Below are 15,816 nucleotides of genomic sequence, written 5' to 3'. Positions count from 1 at the left end.
AAGGATAAATTATCCGATTCGACCCATATTTAATACGGATATAAAACGGGTTAACCGGGTAATAAAATGGTTACCCATATTATCCATAACTTCTTGCACATGATCACTTTTGGGAGAATTCTTAGTCTCCCTAACTGGAGGAACCCCCAATTTGAGGCTTTACAAATGTAAAAGTTAGACCCATTGGTTGTCCATTGGTTATCCATTTTCTAGATAGATAATATGGTTCTTATCCATATTTGACTCGTTTTTAAAAAATTCATTATCCAACCCATTTTTTAGTGGATAATATAGGTAGTTAACTATTTTTTTAACCATTTTGTCACCCCTACTTCCAGCTATATAACACAAAGGCTATTTTGTAAGGGGACAATATATAAACAGTGGCCTCAAATCATCCTATCAAGAAGCAACTATAAAAAAGGAAAATAATATTGTATAATCCCTCTCAAAATAATAGGCAAAAAATATATATAATTATTATGTATATATATATATATATACACATACTGTATGTTATTTACAAATTTTATACATTTTTTCGGCTACCGAATGTAAATAGTTTTTGGCTCGGGCTAAAGGTGAAAAAAGACCGACTAAAATTGTCCTGTCGGGTAACTATTCAGGCCCATAAGTTTGGGCCACGGAGGTCCTAACGGTGAGGCTTTAATCGCCCAAAATAAATCTGACTCAATTTGATAATTGATTTCCCTCTTTTTTCTCCGGGGGAAGAAATTGGGACAAAATGGCGGGAAAGCAGGTCGCCGCCGATGGCCTAACAACGAATTTCGCCGGAATGTCCAAAAATCAGCTTTACGACATTATGTGTCAGATGAAGGTATTTATTTATGTGTGTGTGTGCCTGCGTATAGGCGTGATGGATATATATGTCCACATTAGAGATGAAATCAAGTTTAATTCTTTGTTCGCTTTAACAATATTTGACTTTCTCTTGCACGAGCTTCTTGATAAATTTGTGTCAAATTTGTTGCTGCTTTATTAATTTGTTTTTTATGCAGGGATTAATCGAACAGAACCAGCAACAAGCGAGGCAAATTCTCATTCAAAACCCTAACTTGACCAAAGCACTATTTCAGGTTTCACTTATTTTATATTCTAAGTCAACCTTCTAATCTGACTCATTTTGCGGCAAAGCATTGAGTATTGTTATCTTTTTTTTTTCCCTGCTGATGGAATGCTTAAATTAAGGCTTTGAGGTTATCCAATTTATGAAAGTAATAGTCGTACTATAGATGTTATTTTAATTACAAAAGTATGAAATTTTTAGAGATATGATATGTTAAGAGTCGTTAAATAAAAGAACGAGAGTGTTCCTTCTCTAACAGATTAATAGCCTGATTGACCAAGCTTCTCCAATCCTAGAGTATTTGTTTTTTCAAAAAAAGTGCTATTTTTTCAAAGTTGAAGTGTTTGGCCAAGCATTTGGAAGAAAAAAAAAATGATTTTGAGGAGAAGCATAAGCATTTTTGGAGAATCAGAAAAAGTAGCTTCTCTCCAAAAATACTTTTTTGAAAATCACTTTTGAGAAAAATACACTTAGAAGCAGCTTTTAAAAGGTAGGCCAAATACTAATTGTTGCTCAGAAGTTCTTTTCAAATTAATTAGTCAAACACAAATTGCGTCTCACCAAAAGTACTTTTCTCGAAAAAGCACTTCTCAAAATAAGTTTATTTTTGCAGTTTGGCCAAATAGGCTATAAGCCTTTAGACTTTAGATTCTAGTGTTCTTGTTAGAAGTGTAAAATAAAAGAATAAGAGTGTAAGAGAGAGAAATAGAGATGCCATCATATGTTCCCTCAATACATTATACGGCAAAGGGCCAAATATACAGCTGTACTTTCGAAAATGGTCTAAGAATACCCCTCGTTATACTATTGGGCTATATATACCCTTTCCGTCATACTTTGGAACAAATATACCCTTATTTTGGATGGAGTGCCACATGTCAACACCAGATGAAAACGACCCATTTCATTTTTTTACCCGATCCGTTTTAAAAAACCCACCAGCCGACCCGTTTTAAAATTCAGTTTTTTTAAAGCATATATTTTGTAAAAACTGGAATTTTGTTTTGTAAAAACTGGAAAAAAAAAAAGGAATTTGCAAAATATATATTTTTAAGTCTTTTCAGTTTTTTAAAGTATTTTTTTATAAAAACTGAAAAAAAAAGATTTTGCAAAATATTTTCATTTTTTTAAAACTAATGCATATGTAGTCCACTGCTTTAGGAGAGTCTTTTTTTCCAGTTTTTTTAAAAAATATTTTTTTTTTTCAGTTTTTACAAAAAACATACTTTTAAAAACTGAAAAAAATGAAAAATATATATTTTGTAAATTCTTTTTTTTTTTTAGTTTTTACAGAATATATATTTTTCAGTTTTTAAAGCATTTTTAAAAAAAATAATTTGTTTTCAGTTTGTACAAAAAAAAAATACTTTAAAAAAACTGAAAAGACTTAAAAATATATATTTTGCAAATTCCTTTTTTGTTTTTCAGTTTTTACAAAAAACAATTCCAGTTTTTACAAAATATATGGTTTAAAAAAACTGAATTTTAAAACGGGTCGGCTGGTGGGTTTTTAAAAACGGATCGGGTAAAAAAAAAGAAATGGGTCCTTTTCATCTGGTGCTGACACGTGGCACTCCATCCAAAATAAGGATATATTTGTTCCAAAGTATGACGGGAAGGGTATATATAGCCCAATAGTATAACGAGGGGTATTCTTAGACCATTTTCGAAAGTACAGGGGTATATTTGGCCCTTTGCCGCACATTATATATTGGAAATGTGTGATGTGGTTTGAACTGTAAATTCTAGTTTTCTTGTTTTATAGTCACCAATATGTGTGATCACTACTCATAAAGGTTACATTGGAAGAGTACATGGATGTCATTCCAAATCTATTGTCATGTTATGCATGATGAAATCTCTTTGAAATATTCAAATGTCATGATTAATAGGCAGCTGCTATTTTTTCTTACAAAAGGACCAGAAATCACATAGTGCAATATGGATGAGAGTTTAGCCGTTGCAGTCTCTCTGAGAAATCACAGTGCGTTACTTTTGATATGGGTGAAAATTTTAGGGATTTGCTGTAGTCTTTTATTGCGAGTGCATCGCATGATTCCCAGATTAATTAGCTTTAAATCTTTGAGCTAAGAATCATATAAATTTGGAGTTCATTGGTTGATTTCTGATTCTCTGACTTTGGTTCCTTTAATGATGTGTTTATTAGGCACAAATTATGCTTGGGATGGTGCAGGCCCAACAAGCAGTAAGTTAGTTATAGCATCTTGAACATGTGAAGTATCTTTGTCCATATAAATGTATGATGTGATGTAGTTACAGATCTCACTCCATTCTATCTTTAGATTCCGACCATCCAACCGACAGGATCACCAAATCTACAGCCATCAGTGTCTCAACTTACAAAGTCAGATGGTCAGTCGGCTCCATCATTGCCAGGGAAAATTGGTATGCAGGATCAAACAAGAAAACAGCAGCAAAATCAATCTGCTCCAGCACCGCCATCTCCTTCTCTTCCGTCATCAAACCTTCAAGCTCAGTCCCTACCGTCTCATCCGTCGCTGTCAGTGCAGCAGCCAAAAGGACATATTGGTGGTCAATCAGTGCCAATCTCTTTACCACAATCCTCTCAAGTTGTTAACATGCCACCAGTTCCTCATCATTCTGCTTCGCAGCTGCCATCTCATTTTCAAATGCAGATGCCTTCTGCATCCTCCCAATTGGAGCAACCGATGCATACTAGTGGCAGCCAACACCAGCATATGCAGCCACAGATGCCACCACAAGTGAGACCATCAATGCAACCATTCCCCCGTCCAATGCACCCTCACATGGGGTCCAATGTTGGTTTTCCGCCATCTGGAGTACCTCCGCCGCACCATTCACATCCTGCTTTTCATGTAAGCAGAGGATGACTATTCTACCTATACTGATTTGTGGTTTTCCCCTTTTCCATACACAGCATTTAATTTTTTTTCTCATCATTCAGCCAACTATGAAGCCTCCAGCAAGCATGGGGCCTTCTTTTATGTCTGGGCAGCCACCAGTTCCAAGTCAGCTGCCATCCCAGCCGCCATATCAGGTGCCCTGGTCCTTATGCTCCACTTTACTGAAATTAGCATGCTAGTTTTCTTTTGGTGTTTTTGGTCATTTAAGCTTGAATCATTAACTTCTTTCTCTAATAAAAGTTGTATGAGCATAAGGGCCTGCCCTACATTTTAAGTTCCACTGGAAAGCGGCCTTTCTTTCCATGGACGAGTCCTTACCAAAATTTGCTCTATGTTTAAGATTTTTAACTTGTGGGATATCTATGACAAAGTGTAACATGTTGAGGAGCTATTGAAACTAACAAATTGATGAGCTACTTGAAGCGATGTCATGACTATTGTTCATTCATGTGGGAATTTGAAGTTGGATGAGTGCAAAGAGATTATGGCTATCTTGAAAAATAAAAGGATTTAAGAGGTCAAAATATAGCATAAATCATTACATTTAATATGCTGAAGTTGCTAATGTTATGATGAAGAAATTAATGGACGGCTAATTTCTTTCTGTACCGTATTTCACTTACATCCCTAAATCGTTTCTTTTGTCCCTTTTAATCAATAAATACATCCCTCAATCATTTCTTTTTCTTCCTCCATCTAAAATTAAGTATCCTGAGTTAACTCATTATCAAAGTTATATTTCTTTGACATCAACATATATTAAGTTATATTGTATTTTGCAGTTGAAACAATATTCAACATTGCATGTACCGCGCTCTACTGCTTGTCCATCATTAATATAATTGTAAACTTAGGTCAATTTAGTCATCAAAGTCCAATTATATTACTTTAATTGGGTGGATGGAGTACATAATGATTAATATTTAAGTGAAAACTACTTTATCAAAAAAATTAATTATAATTACGCAACACATTTTCCTTTTTATTTTGTCCCAAAATGAATGATACAATTATGTATTTAGAAATAATTTAACTTTACACTTCCGATGTTATCCTTAATGATATGATTTATAGCGATCCAAATGTGTATAGGTTGTTTTAGATCATAATTTTCAAAAGCATTTTGTTCTTTCTCAAACTCTGTATTCACTCAAACACCGTCACATACAATGAGACGGAGGGAGTAATATTTCTATGAGAACCTTGGGATCAATTCGGAGAGAAACTTATACTCAGAAACACACATATATATCAATGTAATTGAGAGACATCTAATACCACTAGGAAATGATTGGTGTTCAGTATAGATTATAATGCCTACTTTTAAAGATCTTTATGCATCTTTGTATGGTAGAAGCTTTAGCTACACTCGTAGAATTATGTCGACAGAAGCAGAGGCCGCCATGAAAAATATGAGGATTAGAAATGCGTGTGAACCAAATGGTATCATTATAGAGGTTTAGTAGTGTTTTGGAGAGGTTGGAGTAGTATGGCTTAACAATCTATTTAATGCTATACTACGAAGTGATAAGATGCCCAAGTATGGACAAAGAGTACGTTGATTGCAGTGTACAAGAGTAAAAGGGATTTTCAATGCGAACTATCATAACATTAAACTTATGAGCCATATGATGAAACTTTAGAAAAGAGTGATAATAGTGTAGACTTAAGGACACTGCAAAAGTGACAAGAACCAATTTGAATTTATACCTTGTAGTTTTATTACATATGCTATGTTTTTGTTAAGAAGATTGATGAAAATTTATCGGGAGAGAAAGAAAGGTCGACATATGGTAAAGTGCCTAGAGAAGCTCATGATAAAGTGCACGGAGAAGTCCTTTGGTGGTTACTGAAGAAGAAAGAACTTAAATTAAATACATACATGCCATAAAGGATAAGTATGGAGGAGTCGTCGCTAGTGTAAGAATAGTTGGAGATACAAAGAAGTTTTCGATAATTGTGTGTTTACACCAGGGATTGGCATTGTTCGTACTCATTTACGAAGTTAGCTATTTGCGGACAATATTTTGCTAATTGACGAAACTAGTGAGGGTGTCAACACAAAGCTTGAACTGTGGAGAAGTACTTTCGACAGCTATGGTTTTTAGGATAAGTGTAAATACGGCTGAATTCATGTGCTGCAATTTAGCTAGCATAAGAAGAATGAAGTTGAGGTTGAATTAGAGGGGGTTTCGGTGCCTAAATGTTGACAATTTAGATGTATAGACTCAATGTTCTAAGAGAATGGTTTGATAGACGATGTTAATACACGTAAAATCAGAACAAGATGGCTAAATTGGAGAAGTGTTATCGAAGTGTTATGTGATAGCATGATTCCTACCAAAGTAAAAGACAAGTTCTACCGAACGATTGTTAGACCAACAATAATATTGTGGAAGTAAAGATCGGGCCTCTAAATTCCAACATATCCACAAGATGTATGTTTGCAGAAATGCAAATGTTAAGATGGATATATAATATTAGATAAGATTAAGAATGATCATGCCAAAGGTGCAAGTAACACACTTAGTTGATAAAATAAGAAAATGTCACTTGAGATTGTTCAGTGCAGTGTTTTTACAATGGGAAAAACGAATTTAAAAAAAAACAAGGTCTTTGGGACTTGAAGTAAAAGGCGCTTCTTTGAAGTAAGCGTGAAACTATAAAAAAATAAAAATACCAATAATATGTAAATTTAGTACTATTATAATCAAAATCACAATTACAATAACTAATATTCAACATCTAATACATAATAATGCTGATATTAAGCATGTGGCTTCAACTACGAAGCAATAACCCTTTGGTGGGTACAATTTTTTGTTTGTGTTCAATATGTGTGATCTAGGGGCTTTGACATGCTCTTGTATGCGAGTGTATACAGATGGGAGGTTCACAATTGCGGACAGAATTCAATCAAGTTGGGAGTTTCACACAAGCAGATAGAGGCTCTGCGTGGATTCCTGGTCGACCAGAGAATTCACCAGGAATACAGTTTCCAGGACCACCACTGATCCCTGGCCAGATGGGTGCCAGCAATCAGCCTCCTAGACCCCCAGCAGTAATATCCACAGCTTTATTTTTCACTTGGTTAGGTTTAAAACTGATCATTAGTCTTACCGTCAATTTGAGACTCAAAAGGTTTATTATGTCTATGTGCAGCTGAGTCCAGAGATGGAGAACGCGCTTCTTCAGCAAGTAAGGAGCCTGACGCCAGAACAGATTAACATGCTACCTCCAGAGCAAAGAAATCAAGTGCTTCAGTTGCAGCAAGTGCTCCGTCAATGAGAAACAAGTTGTCAAAAAACATCTTGCAACGGAGGTGGAAATATTGGATCCAGCTAATTGACTATGTTATTTATCCAAACCTTTGCTTTGTGATAGGATTCTCCTAAGTTTCTGTTTCAATCCTTTATAGTTTCTCTTTTTTACCCGTTGTTTTCCCCTTTAATATTGATTGTTTCAGGCCATTTTAGGTTTGCCTGTATTGTATTCTATGTAGCCTACAACTTATAAATTTTTGCTTGCTTGTTTGAGGAACTCTTAGCTGCGCAAATCGAATTCTAGTTCTCTATATTTTGTCTTATGCCATCCCTCTCCTCTTCTTGTGCTTGTCATTGTAGTATATCTATTACCACTAAGCATGGAACTCTGTTGGCTTGGCCTGAGCCAGCCCAAACATGAGACTGTTAAAGTATATTAAGCCCAGTCATGTCTGCTAAATCGTTTAGAACATTTGAATATGCAAATGCTTCTTATTAAGATTTTGCTCAATCTCGTGGCTTGAACATTGTTATAATTCGTAGTTGATTATGATGATTATAATTCATGCTATCAATTACTACAGATTCTTTTTACTGAGTTTTCATCTACCCAATGTTCCAATCGAGCCATAACATGTGCGTAATAGAAAGTGTTTCCGAGTTCAGATCTCATAGCAACTGCTCATGTAAATTGACTATTTATTTCCAGGTAATTATGTGAAAATAAGTTACCTCATTGCAAAGCTAAAACTTAACTGGAATAGATGCGGCCCCATGTCCAATTAATTTTCACTAACAATGAGTAAGTACTAAGTTCTTCGATTAATAGTTTACAAGATTTTTGAAATAAAAATAAAATTTTAAGGCTCGTCACTTGCATTTTTTGGCCAGTTCAACGGATGAGTGGCCGTATCCGACACCTTCTAGCTCAATTTTTTTTAATTATAAATATTGAATCTTAATATACAAACTTAGAAGAGCAAAAACAAGTGCAACTATCAGAACCTGCAGTGCCTTAATTTTAGCTGCTTTAGCAATAATAGTAGTGACTAGTGGACTAGTGATGCTAACGGGCAAATGCATGAATATATTATAACCTGAGAATTATCCTCTCCTTCCCCCTATTTTTCAAGTGTTTTATTATGAAACACTGTGCTAAGGATACTTGAATTTGCCCCATATAGCATGATCCCTTTACTTTGCTACCTATCCCAACTTTTTTCCAACTAATTACCAACTGGATTACCATGTGCATAAGGGGGGGGGGGGGAAGGATGTGAGGCATAAATCTACTTCAAGAACACAAGATTATCTAATTTGTTAAGTGTATGTAGGACCCCAAACAGTCCCTTTTCTCCCTCCTTGTTCATGCATACTCCAACAAAACAAGGCAAAATTTTGGTCAAAAGAGAGTCAAACTGAAAAAGATATTGATGTTTGAGTGGGAAGAACAAACAAATTAAAAGTATCTATGAAGTTTCATTAACTCTTATAATTTAGAGAAATATTTTGGAGAATCCCCACACATTGGTTTGCCCCATCCCCCTATGGCCTACCCCCTTAAACTTGTCCAATCCAATGCATCTGCCCAAAAAACATTTCCATTTCAGCATACATCCCTTTCCTAATAAAGAAAAAAGAGAAGGGACTTTAAAGTTTTTTTTAATAGATAAAAATTAGTTTCTTAGTTTTATCACATAATCATTCAGTTGATGAATTGGCAACATCCATTAGATTTTATGTACCCAATCATATTTTTAGAGGTGGTTTTGCCGACGTGGGTCACTCAAAAATTGAGTTGTTTCTTGAATTCACACTCTATTTTATCAAGAGACTTTTGGTCTTATATATATATATATGGCCTACTTGGGGTCATTTTTGATGTTCCTATCCATTTTTGTAAGTGTTCCTTAATTATACCTACAAGAGGATCTTTCAACAACTTGCAACTCACTATCTTTGTAGCTAATGGCCCTAAAAAAAAGTCAGTCTAGTGCACTAAGCTCCCGCTATGCACGGGGTCCGGAAAAGGGCCGGACCACAAGAGTTTATCGTACGTAGCCTTACCCTGCATTTCTACAAGAGATTGTTTTCACGGCTCGAACCCGTAACCTCTTGGTCACATGGCAGCAACTTTACCAGTTACGCCAAGACTCCCCTTCAAATTGGTAGGGCTAATGGCCCTACCAATTTCAAAATATTATTTGACGTGTAGAGTTTAATTATTTAGATATTTAGTTAAAACACCATTAGATCCTTTTTGTGAAAGTATTTCAACATTCAATTTAAGTTTTAAAGGCAATAACACTAAGCAGTAAATTAACCAAGACATCATGTAACTCATTTGGAAGACTTTTAACATAATCTATGCGGGACAATTATATAAGTTAGCACCATCAAGCACGCGTAAACATTTTTTAACTTAAAAATGGAATTTAATAAAAATTTACGAGTTTGAGAATAAGCTTTGTTAAAAGTAGGCACTCATATATTAAGAAAATCTAAGTATTAAATCCAAAATTTTAATTTTAAAGTAATTGGTCGAATAACTTGAGACCCTTATAAGCTTATTGGAAAACGCTATTGTAAAAGAGGATTGCATATTACAACCCACTTACACATGTAATTAGATTTTTGAATTCACCGTTTAGTTTAAAGAATATGAATATCCAACTCAGTAATTCAATGAAATTACTGAAGTAACCTAAGATTTTTATAATAAGTTTACTAGATAACTCAATCTAATCCATGCTATTTAATTCATATATCACATACATACCTGCGCGTATAATATGCTGATGAAATTGTCATAGCTTTCTTTATACAATTTTTTTTTTTCTTCCTTCAATTGTTATACTAATTAGTATTCCTTAATTTCTGAACTTTTTAACATAAAAAGAAAGTTTAACTAAGGTAAAAGGATATCGTTAAGTGGTCGTTGCAAATTACATACGAAAAGAAATGACTATATATTCCCTTCTTTTCAAAGTCTCACTAGATTTATTAGACTATATAGGGCAAAAATAAAAAAACAAAAAAACTCTTCTTATGCATTTTTAAGTTGCATATTTCAGTCAAAATCAGTGTTAGAAAGATCATTAAGCAATAAATCTTTCTTTTTTAATTATTGCAACCTGCGAGGGAGCAAGATCATATGGAGCAGTAGTTTTGGTTTAAAGAATCCTTACATTCAGAGTCTCGAAGTCAAAAGGAAGTTTTGGCTTTTATGAATTATCATTAGCTAGGTTGAAACATTAAGATGCAATACAAATGTCTACTCCAATTAGCGTCCAATTAATTAAGTCATTACACATTTAATCATTTGCTTTTGAAAACTGCAAACATTACACATCATTAATTCCCAGTAAAAAAAAATTATATTAGACATACTACATCGATAAATTTTTACAAATAAGTAAATACAAATAAATTAGCACATATGGCCTAGTGATTAATAAAGTGTGTGAAAACTATGAATGATTGGGGTCAAATTCAGCATAGACTAAAATATGTTAGTGATTTCTTTCATTGCAATTTGGCAGGCAAAGTTACTACTATGCTCGTGGGAGATAATAGGTACCCCGAGAAATAATTAAAATGCATGCAAGTTGGCTCCGGCACCGCATGAATTTTAAATATACGAGAAAGGGGTCAACCCATGTTTATATTTATCCTCCGTTTAAGTTTTCAAATAAATTTTCCCTCGTCGTTAGCCTTTTGGATATATATATATATATATATATATATATATATATATATATATATATATATATATATATATATATATACCCCTCAATTGAGCAAAAAGGTACCTTGCAAATGTAGCAAATTTGACCCTTTTCTGTATTACATTTTTTTTAGGTAAGTTAAGTACTTGTTCTTTCAACTTTCTTTTGTTCTACTTTTTTTTCTTGTGCAGTATAACATACCTTTAAGCAAACATGAAAATCACCCGCGTTCTTTTGAGTAATTTTCATGGGTGGTCATTCAACTTTGTGTTTATTACGCAAAAGTTATTTTTTTTTTTGTTACGTAAAAATCATTCAATTTTGTGTTCATTACTCAAAAGTCATTTTTCTTTTTTATGTTACACAAAAAGTTTTATTTTACTCTATTTATCACAAAAACCACATTGGCCAGATTTTATAATACTTTTACTTGAAAAGTATATTATGCCCTTGACATTATAAATCCTCTCATTTATGTAATACCTTCTATATTATATACTATATAATATATTATAATTTTATCTAGATATTTTACTTATAATTAAAATAACTTTATATTATTTTAATTATTATTTTTATAGTATATGCATACATTTAATTTTTCCATGGCACTCAATTTGTTTAATCATACTCAAACATGAACATATTTTATATATAAAAACAATAAAAATATTTATTTTCTAATATTTATTTGAAATAATAAAAATAGGTTTGTTTAACAAATGTAGTTTTTTTATAGTTAATAAGAATTTTAGAAAAAGTTTCAAAGATATTTGTGTATAATATTAAGTTTTTTAAAACTTTGTGTATTGACATTATTTATTTGAAAGTATTAATCTGATGTGCCATTGGCTAAATGTAAGTATTTTATTTATTGGATTAATGGGTATGACTTGGCTGATAAATGAATGAAGTTTAATTTTATAATTTTCATTAAAAGTATTTCATTAATCATGGTTAAGAACGTGGGCTTGAGATTTATTCACGGTAATGTTATCGACAAATTTAATAATGATACTTATATATCTTGAAAATTAATGTTAAGAAAAAATTAAATGTACGAATATGTTATAAAAATAATAAATAAAATAATATTAAGTCATTTTAATTATAAGTAAATACCTGTGTAAAAATATATTATATAGCATATAGTATAGAAGGTGTTGCATTAATGAGAGGATTTATAATGTCAAGGGCATAATAGACTTTTCAGATGAAAGGTTTGTAAAATCTGGTCAAAATAACTATTGTGATAACTAGAGCATAGTAAAATAATTTTTGTGTAAAAAAAAGAAAGAAAAGTGACTTTTGGGTAATGAACACAAAATTGAATGACTTTTACGTAACAAAAGAAAGAAAAGTGACTTTTGAGTAATGAATACAAAGTTGAATGATCACCCATGAAATTTACTCTGTTCTTTTATACTCCATCTATCTCAGTTTATGTGATACTCTTTGTTTTTCGATATTCAAATTATGTGAACTTTGATTTCTAAAATGTATTTTTTTCATCATATTGAAATTCGAAGAATTGCAACTTGTAGTACATTTTGTATTGTTTTAAGTATCTACATTTTAATTTTAAAATATTAAATTGATCTAATCCAATTTAGCTGCAAAGATTAGTAAAACCAGCTCTTGAAAAGCGAAAAGTACCACATAATTAAGGATGGAGCAGGGAGTAACAGATTTCAAGCAATGCATTTTATTTATTTTTCTTTTTGTAACTTTTGAGAAAATTTAATTTTTTTTAATCATTATAATTATTGTTGTAACTTTAATTTTTTAGTTAATTACGAAAGAGAGTACTTAAAAGATGTAGCTTCTGAAAAAATAAAAAATAAAAGTTAATTAATACTCTCTTATAGAATACGAGCATTACTTGGCTCACTTAATGCAACTAGATGTTAAAGTAGCTCAACTTCTTAATTAATATTGAAACCTTTATTTTATCTCCATAATGAAAATCAAAAGGTTAAGAGGTTGTGCAATTTCTAAACCTTAAAATATATTAAAAGTGTAAGCACAAGACTATCATATTAGAAGGTGATAACTGCAAATGTTAGATTACAGTCCTTTAATTGTGTTTGCTTATTCAATTTGATATTTTATTACTGTGACCTAAGCTTTAGATGATGCTACTTTATAAGAAATCTAACTTAAGCACAATTACTATAAATTTCATCAGCTCAGTATCGGGTAACATCTTATTATGTTGCTACTAGAGGAATAAATATTGTGTCATTTTTAGAACGAAGAAGATGGCCGAAGAGTGGAGGAGGAGCACGATGGTTCCTGTATACAAGAACAAGGGTAATATCCAAAACTGCAATAACTATCGAAGTATCAAGCTGCTTAGTCATACTATGAAAGTCTGGGAGAGAGTGGTAGAGCTAAGGGTGAGGAGGAGTTTATCTATCTTCGAGAACCAGTTTGGGTTTATACCGGGGCGTTCGACTACAGAATCCATTCACCTTGTTAGGAGATTGATGGAGCAGTATAGGGAGAGAAAGAATGACTTGAATATGGTGTTCGTCGACTTAGAAAAGGCGTACGATAAAGTTCCAAGGGAGGTTTTGTGAAAATGTTTGGAAGCTAGAGGTGATCATGTGGCCTATGTTAGTTTGATTAGGGACATGTATGATAGAGTAAAGACCCGAGTGAGGAAGGTGAGTGGGGACTCGGACCATTTTTCGGTTATGATTGGGTTGCATCAAGGGTCGGCACTCAACCCTTTTTTGTTTGCTCTAGTGATGGACATACCGACGCGCCACATCCAAGGGGAGGTGTCGTGGTGCATGCTATTTACAGATGATATTGTTTTGATTGACGAGACGAGAGATGGTGTGAACGCGCAATTAGAGGTATGGAGGCAGACCCTGAAATCTAAAGGTTTCAAGTTGAGCAGGACCAAGACAGAGTACTTGGAGTGTAAGTTCAGTGGTGAGACTCAAAAAGGGGAAGGGGAGGTGAGGTTGGACTCGCAGGTCATCCCTAGGAGAGAAAGTTTTAAGTACCTTGGGTCTATTATTCAGGGGTATGGGGAGATTGATGAAGAAGTCACACATCGTATTGGGGCGGGATGGATGAAATGAAGACTTTCTTCTGGCATTTTGTGTGACAAGAATGTGCCACCGAAACTTAAGGGTAAGTTCTACAGAGTGATGGTCAGACCAACGATGTTGTATGGGGCTGAGTGTTGGCCAGTCAAGGTCGCTCATGTCCAAAAAGATGAAGGTAGCAGAGATGAGAATGTTGAGATGGATGTGCGGGCACACCAGGTTAGATAGGATCAGAAATGAGGTTATTTGCGACAAGGTAGGTATGACCCTTATTGAGGACAAGATGCGGGAAGCGCGGCTTAGGTGGTTTGGTCATGTGAGGAGGAGGAGCACAGACACCCCAGTGAGGAGGTGTGAGAGGTAGAGGTAGGCTTAAGAAAAGGTAGGGAGAGGTGATTAGGCAAGACATGGCGCAACTTCAGCTGACCGAGGACATGACCCTTGATAGAAAGATATGGAGGTCGATGATTAGGGTAGTAGAGTAGGTAGTCTAGAGTGTTCATAACAGTAGTATTGACATGCATTCTTGCTTTCTGTTGGTAGGAGGTTTTTATGACTAACTGTTATTTTCTTTCATTATTGATCACCTTACTATCTTGTTGTTTTTATTCTGTTTTTGTATGGCTTTTTGGTACTGACCCTTCCTATCTATATTTTCATTAATGTAGTACTTATACGTTCTTGAGCCGAGGGTCTATTGGAAACAACCTCTCTATCCTCACAAGGTAGGGTAAGGTTTGCGTATACATTATCCTCCCCAGACCCTACGATATGGGATAATACTGGGTATGTTATTGTTATTGTTGTACTACAGAAATGACTATGCACTTGAATAAACTGAGGAATGTTTTTTGTAAGTTACAGAAATACGAAGGGGTATATGTAATCCAAAGGCATACGACGAGGGCAAATTTATTCAAAAATTTATATGAAGGGTAGATATGAATAATTTTCCAAAGTATAGGGGTAATTTCAGCCCCTTTTCGAAAAAATTAAGTATGTTGAGAGAGAAAAGGATAGTTTATACTTTTTAATTAGGAAAAAGTTCAAATATACCCCTTTACTTTTATATATTGTCTACATTTAACCTCTGTTATACTATCGGCCAAATGTATCCCTACCGTTATATTATCGGGCCAAATTTACCCCTACAATCAGCAAATTTTTAAAAATACCCCATGATCTGTTAAGTAATCCAAAATCTCTCAAATTATTTTTATTTAAATCACTTGTTGTTCTTCTTGCTCCATTATTTTCAAAAATTACTATTGATGTGAATGCTAAAGTTACTAGACTATACAAATTATTCATAATTTTTTTAATTACCAATACACCAATTTCTCTTCTTGTAATAAATAAAATTGGTTTAGAATTTTATTTATTTTTCAATCATATACACACCGTAGAATTTAGTGGGTCTATTTATTGTGTATTATATGCAGCTTATTATCATGTATGTACATGTATATTCAAATATATTTTGTCATTGCCTGCTTAGTATATAGTTCGATCAACTAACTTAAGAGTGCACAATGTGTAGACATTTAATTAAAGCAAAGTTGAATTAGACAATGAAAGTCTCTGAGGAACTTCAACTTCAATCACTAATACTTGCAAAGTCTCCATACATTTGGTGCAACGAATTCATTAAAATTGGAATGTTGTAAATACTTTTAGAATTTAGAAAAATTACCTAATTTAGATTTTGCAATTTACTATACTTTGTTTATTCGGTTGTATTATTTAATATTTTTTTCTCTTATTATTTTT

General features: G+C 33.4%; 1 protein-coding gene across 1 annotated transcript; it reads left to right on the top strand.

The window, feature by feature from the left end:
* The first annotated feature begins 680 nt into the window (after window positions 1–680).
* On the top strand, window positions 681–7,525 carry LOC107806009 (uncharacterized). The gene is made up of 7 exons (XM_016630126.2): window positions 681–838; window positions 1,020–1,097; window positions 3,255–3,293; window positions 3,391–3,945; window positions 4,035–4,127; window positions 6,878–7,054; window positions 7,156–7,525. The coding sequence occupies exons 1-7, from the start codon at window positions 746–748 to the stop codon at window positions 7,279–7,281; spliced, it is 1,161 nt and encodes a 386-aa protein (XP_016485612.1). The 5' UTR covers window positions 681–745; the 3' UTR covers window positions 7,282–7,525.
* Window positions 7,526–15,816: the final 8,291 nt, after the last annotated feature.

This window comes from Nicotiana tabacum, chromosome 15 (assembly GCF_000715075.1).
Source record: "Nicotiana tabacum cultivar K326 chromosome 15, ASM71507v2, whole genome shotgun sequence".
NCBI lineage: Eukaryota > Viridiplantae > Streptophyta > Magnoliopsida > Solanales > Solanaceae > Nicotiana > Nicotiana tabacum.
Note: the sequence above shows the minus strand (reverse complement) of the source record. Positions and strands in the feature narration are given on the sequence as shown.

What these genes read in the sequence shown, in the direction of transcription:
- LOC107806009 (XM_016630126.2), top strand. Translation starts at nt 746, where the DNA reads ATGGCGGGAAAGCAGGTCGCCGCCGATGGCCTAACAACGAATTTCGCC. An exon ending in ACATTATGTGTCAGATGAAG is followed by an intron (nt 839 to 1,019) that starts GTATTTATTTAT and finishes TTTTTTATGCAG; the next exon opens with GGATTAATCGAACAGAACCA. An exon ending in TGGTGCAGGCCCAACAAGCA is followed by an intron (nt 3,294 to 3,390) that starts GTAAGTTAGTTA and finishes TTCTATCTTTAG; the next exon opens with ATTCCGACCATCCAACCGAC.